General features: G+C 58.8%; 1 protein-coding gene across 1 annotated transcript; it reads right to left on the reverse strand.

Annotated features, from left to right (window-relative positions):
- Positions 1–298: 298 nt before the first annotated feature.
- On the reverse strand, positions 299–8,627 carry SVBP (small vasohibin binding protein). Its single transcript, XM_073316405.2, has 2 exons — positions 8,228–8,627; positions 299–760 (listed from the first exon to the last, which is right to left on the reverse strand). Exons 1-2 carry the CDS (start codon positions 8,342–8,344, stop codon positions 674–676), a joined length of 204 nt encoding a protein of 67 aa, XP_073172506.2. The 5' UTR covers positions 8,345–8,627; the 3' UTR covers positions 299–673.
- Positions 8,628–10,520: the final 1,893 nt, after the last annotated feature.

Raw genomic sequence — 10,520 nt, forward strand, 5'->3', positions numbered from 1 at the left:
ATCCTGCCAGTGGGTATTCTCTTCCCCAACCCTCTCCCAAGCTCAGAGCTGTGTGCTTATGGCATGCTTTCTGCAGGTCCATTCTCTGCTCCCAACCTGCTCTAAGCAGTGTGTGCCTGTGGCATGCAGGTTCTTAGCCCCCACGCAGTTACTGGTCTGTCTTGTATCCAGTAGCATTTAAAAGAAATGGGTGGTAGTCTCATTCTCCTGGCCAACAGCTCACAGCTCCAGCCATGACACGTGCTGCTTTTAAAAGACGCTTCCCTTATGCATCAGGACCAGGTAAGTGCAACCACAATTTCTATTTAAAAAAATGTTTATTTGTCAAACCAAAGTAATAAATACCTTTAAGGAGGACAGTGTTTAAAAAAAAATGAAAAATATGCCATCTTAACAAGGATGAACCAGAGAATTCTGCACTGCTGTGGGAAAACTCCAGACAATGGGTCAGAGGCAGTTACAATGAAGGGCAGGTGGAAGAAGGTTCATGCCGTACAAGTGATCCTACCCCCTCTATAACTGCAAGTGTGCAGTTCTGCATGATCCCTTTATTAATTATTCCCCATGGTCAGCAGAAAGATGCCTGGGGACACTGAGCCCCGACCACCACTCATCCATGTTGTTTCCTGCTTTAAAATGGCCCTGGCAATCCTGGGATGGCAGACAGAGGGTCTCATTCTCCAGAGGGCTGCATCTGCTTGCAGAAGGCATCGAACTGCTGCTGTTCAAGCTCGGTCATCACTCTGTTCAGGGCGTAGATCTGTGCAGAGAAAAGGGAGGTGTGAGAACACCACACACTTGCCAAAGGGGGCTGTAGTTTTCGTGCTGGGAGACTGGGGTCCTACTCTGCTGTTGGGAATTGTCTCTCTAAAGTGTTAAAGAAACTGTATCCATGCCAACAGGCACCTCAACTTCTAACTACAAAGAGACCGTATCACTCTAAAAGTCACACTTGTCTCCAATAGTTTTACCTGCTACTACAAGTAATCCCCAAAGATTCCCACAGCTGAGAGGAGGAAAAATGATTTGCTGTTTTTTCAGTCTGCTTCCTGCACACTTATCAGTACTGCAGTCTAGTCAGTTTGTCGGGGTACACAGCCAGTCCTGCCTGTTCAGTCTCTTGTGGGTCTCTGTATGGCAGAGGAGAAAGAAATACATGTTGAAATGTAAAGTGAGCCCCCATAGTCTGGGTGATTTGGGGCAGGGCTTGCCCCCAAAGCCACATTTAACTCATTCCTGAAGGTGGCAGCATCAGTGGAGCACACAGGAAAGAGGAGCGGATCCCAGAGCTGCTGTGGCCCCTGACATGTTTACCCTCCGCTGTAAGTGGGCTAGGGCTCCAAGGATGAGTGGGTTCTCTGCAGATGAATGCTGAAGGCACTTTCAGGCTGACTGTAACTTCCCCTCTGCTGCCCTCCTGTGTTGATTTTCAAGGGAGCACATCTCATCATCAAGCTGCCACTGGGGTTCTCCCAGATCACTTGATGTTAAAGCTACTGCATCCAATGACCCACCGCCCTCGCCAAAGCTCCTAATCCGATGTCTGCTGCCAAAGCAGCACTTTGCACATGAGAGAAGGAAGGGAAGTTGACTAGGTGTCAGAGTGTGGGGGAGTCAGGGTCCTGCACCCCCCTTCCTGCGATTCATCATGACTCTCAGTCAGCCAGTAAAACGGAAGGCTTATTGGACCACAAATAGTCCCAAACAGAGCTTGTAGGTACAACCAGGACCCCTCAGTCAAGTCCTTCTGGGGGGCAGGGAGCTTAGACCCCAGTCCTCTGGGGCTCCCTCCGTTTCCCCAGCCAGCTCCAAACTAAAACCCTCTCCAGCCATCTCTCACCGCCCTCCCCTGGTTCCTCCTCCAGCCTTTGTCCAGTTTCCTGGGCAGAAGGTGTCACCTGGCCCCAACCCCCGTCCTGGGCTCTCATGTTACATGCTCAGATATCTTCCCCCAAGGAAAGTCTCCTACCCCCAATGTAGACAGTCCCAGTGAAACTCCCCTGCAACATTACCAGGTCAATACTCCCCACTCCCTGCTGCGTCACTCTAGGGCTATGTGCCCTCTGCAACAAGCAGTCACTTTACACCCAGAGAGGGCTATGGAGGGAGTGGATGACAGGCATTTTAAATGAGAATGTTTAGTTGCTGCCTCTGGCGGGCCTGGCACCTTACCACCCCTTTGGGGCAGGGCGGAGATGAGGTGTCGGAGCCTTGCCACTCCCAAGTTCACGTGCTCGCCTCTCTGTGGGTGGCCTGATGCGGCCTAATGGCCTCCCTCCATGCAAACACCCCTTGGTCAGGGTAGTGTGCCCTAATGGCCGGAATCCATATAAATCACTCCCAGCGTCAGAGTGATGCGGCCCAGCGGCCAGAGTCCCTTTGACCACGCCTCGCAGGTGGAGTAGTTCGGCCTACCGGCCCGAGTCCTTGTAACTCGTCCCAAACATCAGGGCAGGGTGGCCCACTGGCCAGGGTCCATATAACTTGCTCCCAGCATTGAAGCAGTGCAGCCCAATGACTAGAGTCCATATAACCCCCCTCACGGATGGGATAGTGCAGCCTAGCGGCTGGAATCCAAGTGGCTCGCCTCAAGCATCAAGGCAGTGTGGCTCAATGGCCAGTCATGGAAATCTCCCCAGCACCAGGGCAGTGTGGCCCAACATCCATATAATAATCACCCGTCTCAGGCAGGGTAGCACGGCCTAGCAGCCGGAGTCCACATGGTTCTGTGCTGAGGCCCCCCGCCCCCTGGTTGGGGGGTGAAGGGGACTGTGTGTAAGTGTAAGAGGACCCAGGCCTGCCCACTCCACTGGGTCCCAACCCAGGGCCATGGCAGTGGCAAGTACCCCTTGCCACCAGCTCGGCAGGGATCACCTCGAGCTCTTTCTGCACGGTCTCCCACATCTTTTTGAGGGCGGGCGGTGGTTCTCCCTCACTTTGTGGCCGGGGATGGTGGCGATATGATAGCTGCTTAAGGTGGTCTTCCCTGGCTGGGCTGACAAGACAGTGGGGAAGGTGGATATCAACTGTCGTACCTGTTCCTGCTGTACTGGGCCAAGCTCCTGGCCTTTGGCTGCTACCCCTGGCTCTGCTGGTTTGCCGGCCAATCGCCCCAATTCAGGTTCTGGAGGGTACGGGGTGATCATCAGGCCTTCCCAATCTCTCCAGGACTTGAGGAGGTTCACATGGTAGACCAGAGAGTGTCTTTCCTTTGCCCCGACACCCGAACTTCGTAGTTGACGGGCCCACCTGGAAGAGGCCTTGCCACTTTGATTAGAGGCAGGTAACAAGAGGATGCGGTCCCCAGGCTCAAAACTCCTCATCTTCACCCCCCTATTATACGGAGCCTCTTGACGACATTGGGCCTGCACCAGGTTCTCTCATGCCAAAGCTCCCAACTCTCAGAGCCACTCCCGTAGGTGGAGGATATATTGAATGGATCCTCTGACCCAGGTCTCCTGTTCTTCCCATGTTTCTCTCAGGAGATCCAAGATTCCCCGGGGTTTCCTCCTGTAGAGGAGTTTGAAGGGGTAGAACCCTGTGGAAGCCTGTGGCACCTCTCGCATGGTGAAGAAACTGGGGGAAACTTATCCCAGTCCCTCATCTTCCACAAACTTTCGCAACATGGCTTTCAGGATGCCGTTCTCTGAGGGTGGTAGACGGCGGTCTCGTGAGCGTGGATATTTAACAGACGGCATATCTCCACCACCAACCTAGAAGTTACGTTAGTCCCTTGGTCCGCCAGAATCTCCTGGGGCAGACCAACACAGGCAAAGATCTGGAGGAGCTTGTTGGTGATGACCGGGGCTGTGGCGGTTCATAAAAGTACCACCTCTGGGTACCGCGTTGCATAGTCAACCACAACGAGGATGTACTTGTGGCCTGAGTTGCTCTTTTCCAAGGGCCCCACCAAGTCCATACCAATCTGCTCAAAGGGCATCCCAATCACCCGCAAGGGCACAAGGGGGGTTTTTGGTACCCCTTTCGGGCTGGCCTTCTGGCACTCAGGGCAAGAGGCACAGTAATCCCACACCTCTTGATGGATGCCTGGCCAGAGGAACCTCTGGGCCACCCGTTACAGGGTTTTCTCCCTCCCTAGATGCCTGGCCCAAGGTACTGAGTGAGCCAAGTGGAGTAGAGTTCCCCTGGAACTGCCACAGGACCAACAGTTGGTGCAGGTCTTATTTCATTTGGGGCTCCTGGACCACCCAATAGAGTAAGTCGTTATGGATCTCAAAACGGGGGCCTTGCTGTTGGTGTCGGAAGAGGTGTTCCTCTTCTAGGAAGTCAGCATCTACATCCAGCTATCCCTGGCCCTCCCTTTTTGGTGCCTCAGCAGGGGCTCAGCCTCCTTTGGTTATCTCTGGATTCTCTGAGGGCCCCTCCATGGGGGTTGTCCAGCGCTGGTTGGCCTAGTAATCCATGCCTCCCGGCCCACACACCCCTTTTCCTCGCAGGCTGAGTACCCCACTCCTGCAGGAGCTCAGCAAAGCCCAGCCAATTGCATCCCCAAATCACTGGGTAAGTGAACTTCGGGGCCACCCCCAACTAGGCATCGCCCGCCTTGCTGAGCGGCATCAAGCTGCACCCAGACAGTGGGGTAGGGTTTCACGTCCCCATGAATACACTGCAGGTGTTTGGGGCCTCTGGTGAGTTCTACCAGCCCAGCCCAGATGACCGTCTGGCTACATCCCAAGTCCACCAAGGCCACAGTAGATATCCCATCCACTTTCACCGGTACAACAATCTTAGCCGGCTCCCACTTCTGGGTGTGTTGACCGGCGGCCCAAACCTGCCCATAGTTACAACCCATTTATGGGCACTCGCTCCGGAAATGCCCTATCTGTCCACACTCGTAACACCGGTCTCGCTTTCCTTCTCCGGGTGGGGTGTTTTGGGGGGTGCTCTTCCTTCCCAACGAGTCATCTTGGCCCCGCGTGAGGTTTGCACCGTTGGGTCCCTTGCACTAAGGGTTGGTGGGGTCCCCGATGACAGGGGCATATAAACAGGGGCTCCTCCCCTCTACCTTGTACGGCCCCTGTGCCAGGGTTGGGTTCCGTTCACCCGAGTTCCCCAATTTGGAGACTGTCTTCTCCCCTCCCTCTGCTGCCATGTAATCCTCCATTGAGAGGTCGCTTCAGCAAGGCTCCTTGGGCGGTGCTGCTGCACCCACTCATTCCCCCTGGTAAGTATGGTCTGGAAGAACTACTCTAGGGCCACACAGTCTCGGATACTTGAACACTCGTCCGGTGTTCTGGTTCTAGCAACCTCCAATAGAGATTGGATGTGGATTCGCTGGTGGTAAGTCTTGGGGTTGACCCCCGTTTTGGGCCAAGATGGCTGCCTTGACCTTAGAGTACTCCAGTGCCTCCTGTGGATCGAGGTTGCAATATGCGGATTGAGCCGGGCCAGTTAAATAAGGGGCTAAGATAGAGTCCCAGTGTGCGGTGGGCCATTGGACGGCAGTTGCAACCCGCTCAAAAGTCATGAGAAAGGCCTCGGGGTGGTCCCTGGGCCCCATCTTTGTTAGGTGCACTGGTGGTCCTCCAAGGCCATCCCCTGCCCCGCCTGGGGGAGGACTTGGTGCATGTCTTAGCAAAGTTGCCATCTGCTGGAATAGTCGCTCCTGGTTTGCTTGTTGGGCAGCCAGCTCCCGAATCAGCTGCTGTTCTTACTGCTGAGCCACCTGCAGTTGCTGTTCTGCTACTTGCTCAGGGGTGGGCAAGCTTTTTGGCCCAAGGGCCACATCAGGGTTGCCCAACGGTATGGATGGCTGGGTAGGGAAGGCGGTGTCTCCCCAAACAGCCTGGCCCCAGCCCCCATCCACCCCACTCAGAACTCCCAACCCATCCACACCCCCCCCGCTCCTTGACCCCTAACTGCCCCCCAGGGCCCCACCCGTCTGCCACAACCCCCACCCCAAACTGCCCCCTGGAAGCCCACCCCCATCCAACTCCCCCTGCTCCCCATCCCCTGACTGCCCCCCACCCCAGAACCTCCACCCCCTGTCCGCCCCATATCCAACCCCGCCACTCCCCACCCCCTCACCATGCCGGACACAGCCACGTCGCCGCGCTGCCCGACAGGAGCGGAGCGCTGCCTGCGCAGCGGTGCGGCTGCAGGGAAGGGGGGACAGAGGGGCTGGGGGCTGGCCTCCCCGGCTGGGAGCTCAGGAGCCGGGCCGGATGGTGCTGCGGGCCCGATGTGGGCCGTGGTTTGCCCACCTCTGTGCTAGCTGCCAGAGCGACTGTGCTTGCTGCTGCTCTTGTGCCACCTGCTGCTGTTGGCTGTCCAGCAGCCATTTCAGAAGCTTCTCTGACTCCATCTTGGGTGTCTTGGTCCTTCTTTCAGGCCCTGATCAATGCCCACATTCTCCAGCAGTTGTGGCGGGCCTGGCACCTTGCCACCCCTTTGGGGCGGGGGGAGCTTGGCTGGAGTCCATATAAATCGCTCCCAGTGTCAGAGCGGTGCGGCACAGTGGCCAGAGTCCATATAACCCACCCCCCCTTGCAGGCAGGGTAGTGCAGCCTAGCAGCCGGAGTCCATGTGGCTCGCCTCAAGTGTCAGGGCTGTGTGGTCCAAAGGCAAACGTCCATATAGTCACCCCCCTCAGGCAGGGTAGAGCGGCCTAGTAGCCAGAGTTCAGACAATCACCCCTCACTGGCAGGGTAGCGCAGCCTAGCAGCCGGAGTCCAGTGCTGGGCCACCCCTCCCACCCGACCCTGAGTGGGGGCAGGTGTAGGGGGACCTGGGCCCGCCCTCTCCACCGGGTCTCAACCCAGGGCCCTGGCAGTGGCAAGTCCCCCTTGCCACCGGCACAGCGGGGATCCGCCTGAAACACCCCGAGCCTCTGTGCAGCTCTAATGTTGTTTTCCTCTCAAGATCCCCTGGTCACTTCCTACCCTAACCATCATGTGGAGGGGTCCTCAGGTCTGTCCCCTGCCGCGATAGGCTCCATCTGGGCATGTCCCGGCTTGGCTGGCTTCCAGATCCTGGGGTGCAGGCTGTCCCTCCTCAGGAGCTGGCAGCATGCCTTCTTCCCCTCCAGCGGTCCACCCAGATTGATCAGCTCTTCAGGCTTTTATACCTGTTCTCCAGTTGGAGCATACCCAGCAGAGCCTCAGAGGCGTGGCTTCCTCCGCTAGGAAGGAAGGATTAACCCCTGCGGTACCAGTGTGGGGCCGCTCCACCCCGTCACACTGCCATTGATCACGGAAACATTTTGAGACCAAAAGATCAGGAAAGAACAAGTACTAAGATGGGAGAAAGAGTAAGCAGTGCTCCCGAGGGGCACGTCTACACTACAGCGGCACACCCATGGTGCTTCAGCTCTGCCATTGTAGCACCATGGCGTAGCCACTTCCCACCGCAACAAACGTGGCTTTTCTGTCACTGTGGTAAAAGCACCTCCCTGAGAGGCAGCGGCTAGGTCTCCTGAAGAGTTTCCCCATTGAGTCTACAGTGGGGGTTAGGGCGACCTAACGACATCAAACTGGAGAGGAAAGTTTCCCACAGCCCTGAGCAATGCGGCTAGGTGGATGGAACTTTTTGGTGTAGACCAGGGTTACGAGTCCCACAGCCCATTTTCCCTCCAAGGGAATAAACGCGAGTCCATTTGCCTACAGCGTAAGAGAAAAAGTTCCCCCGCGCCCCCCCCCCGCGCCCAGCCAGGGCCCCCGTCTCCCGCCCCCAGCCAGGGCCCCCGTCTCTCGCCCCCCCCCCCCGCCCCCAGCCAGGGCCCCCGTCTCTCGCCCCCCCCCCCCCGCGCCCAGCCAGGGCCCCCGTCTCTCGCCCCCCCCCCCCGCGCCCAGCCAGGGCCCCCGTCTCTCGCCCCCCCCCCCCCGCCCCCAGCCAGGGCCCCCGTCTCTCGCCCCCCCCCCCCCGCCCCCAGCCAGGGCCCCCGTCTCTCGCCCCCCCCCCCCGCGCCCAGCCAGGGCCCCCGTCTCCCGCGCCCAGCCAGGGCCCCCGTCTCCCGCGCCCAGCCAGGGCCCCCGTCTCTCGCCCCCCCCCGCGCCCAGCCAGGGCCCCCGTCTCTCGCCCCCCCCCGCGCCCAGCCAGGGCCCCCCCTCTCGCCCCCAGCCAGGGCCCCCCTCTCGCCCCCAGCCAGGGCCCCCCTCTCGCCCCCCCCCCGCGCCCAGCCAGGGCCCCCCTCTCGCCCCCCCCCCGCGCCCAGCCAGGGCCCCCCTCTCGCCCCCCCCGCGCCCAGCCAGGGCCCCCCCGCCCTCACCTCTGCTCTCTGCCTCTGCTTCAGCTCCTGCTGCGCGGATTTCTGCTTGGCCTTCTCCAGGCGGCTGCCGGGCTCCTTGGGTTTGGGCTTCTCCTTCCGCCCGCCGCCGGGCTCCATGGCGCCTCACCGGCCGCCGCGCTCGGCCCGGGCAGGGACCGGGCCGGCAAGCGAGACCGCAGCGTCAGGCCCGCGCCGCCCCGCGGCCTCCAGCCCTGGCGCCCCGGCCTCGCCCAAGCCCCCACCCCAGCGCTGCCACCCTCCTCCCCGGGGCCCGGCCCCCGCCTCCCGCGTTCCGGGTGGCCGGGCGGGTACGCGCCTGCCGCGCCGCTTCTCGCCAGTGTAAAATGGCGGGGGAGGGGCTGGTCCCATCGAGGGCTCGGCGCTCGATTGCTCCTACCCGACCTCGGTAAGGGGACTAGGGAAGCGCGCGCTGAAATATGAGCGAGTGCGCAGGCGCGAGAATACGCATGCGTAAACGTTGCGTGAAATCCGGCTAATGCGCAGGGACAGCACCGGGGGATCGAGCGTGGCAAACGGAGAGAGCAGGCCCCGCGCATGCGCACGCGCACGCAGTGAGGCCGCGAGCTGGGCAGGGCGCCAACAGCCCCCGGCATCTCGTGGGGAACCGCCTAGCGCAGCGCCCCCTGGCGGGGGAGGGTCCCCTGGCAGCTGGGCCCGGCCAGGCTCTGCGCGGGGCCGGGGGCCGGGGGGCCTGTTGGGTGGCGGGGGCCCGCTGGGGCACAGGTCAGGGCACCGGAAGACTTGCAAGGGGGGGAGGCCAAACCACCAGAAGGGGCATTTGGGGCCGCGCCGGGGCCCTGCACCCCAGGTCACCGCGCCAGTCGCTCCCCTTGGCCCAGCAGTGACCACCCGGACCCAGGCGGGCCAAGGGGGCCAGCCCTGGCTCCCTCCACCCACTGGGCCCCGGCTGAGCTCGGTTTCGCAGAGCGAGGGTCAGTGCCCCTTTGGCTGCCCCATCTAACATCTGAGAGTCTCTGGATTCAGTTTAGAACCGTGAGCAACAAGGGTGATGTCGTGGCGGGCGTCTGCTATAGACCACCGGACCGGGGGATGAGGTGGACGAGGCTTTCTTCCGGCAGCTCGCAGAAGCTACTAGATCGCACGCCCTGGTTCTCATGGGGGACTTTAATTTTCCTGATATCTGCTGGGAGAGCAATACAGCGGTGCACAGACAATCCAGGAAGTTTTTGGAAAGCGTAGGGGACAATTTCCTGGTGCAAGTGCTGGAAGAACCAACTAGGGGCAGAGCTCTTCTTGACCTGCTGCTCACAAACTGGGAAGAATTAGTAGGGGAAGCAAAAGTGGATGGGAATCTGGGAGGCAGTGACCATGAGTTGGTTGAGTTCAGGATCCTGATACAGGGAAGAAAGGTAAGCAGCAGGATACGGACCCTGGACTTCAGGAAAGCAGACTTCGACTCCCTCAGGGAACGGATGGCCAGGATCCCCTGGGGGACTAACATGAAGGGGAAAGGAGTCCAGGAGAGCTGGCTGTATTTCAAGGAATCCCTGTTGAGGTTACAGGGACAAACCATCCCGATGTGTCGAAAGAATAGTAAATATAGCAGGCAACCAGCTTGGCTTAATGGTGAAATCCTAGCAGATCTTAAACATAAAAAAGAAGCCTACAAGAAGTGGAAGGTTGGACATATGACCAGGGAAGAGTATAAAAATATTGCTCGGGCATGTAGGAATGAAATCAGGAGGGCCAAATCGCACCTGGAGCTGCAGCTAGCGAGAGATGTCAAGAGTAACAAAAAGGGTTTCTTCAGGTATGTTGGCAACAAGAAGAAAGCCAAGGAAAGTGTGGGCCCCTTACTGAATGAGGGAGGCAACCTAGTGACAGAGGATGTGGAAAAAGCTAATGTACTCAATGCTTTTTTGCCTCTGTCTTCACGAACAAGGTCAGCTCCCAGACTGCTGCGCTGGGCATCACAACATGGGGAAGAGATGGCCAGCCCTCTGTGGAGAAAGAGGTGGTTAGGGACTATTTAGAAAAGCTGGACGTGCACAAGTCCATGGGGCCAGACGAGTTGCATCCGAGAGTGCTAAAGGAGTTGGCAGCTGTGATTGCAGAGCCATTGGCCATTATCTTTGAAAACTTGTGGCGAACGGGGGAAGTCCCGGATGACTGGAAAAAGGCTAATGTAGTGCCAATCTTTAAAAAAGGGAAGAAGGAGGATCCTGGGAACTACAGGCCAGTCAGCCTCACCTCAGTCCCTGGAAAAATCATGGAGCAGGTCCTCAAAGAATCAATCCTGAAGCACTTACAT

The sequence above is a fragment of the Lepidochelys kempii genome, chromosome 18, assembly GCF_965140285.1.
Source record: "Lepidochelys kempii isolate rLepKem1 chromosome 18, rLepKem1.hap1, whole genome shotgun sequence".
NCBI classification, from domain to species: Eukaryota; Metazoa; Chordata; order Testudines; family Cheloniidae; genus Lepidochelys; species Lepidochelys kempii.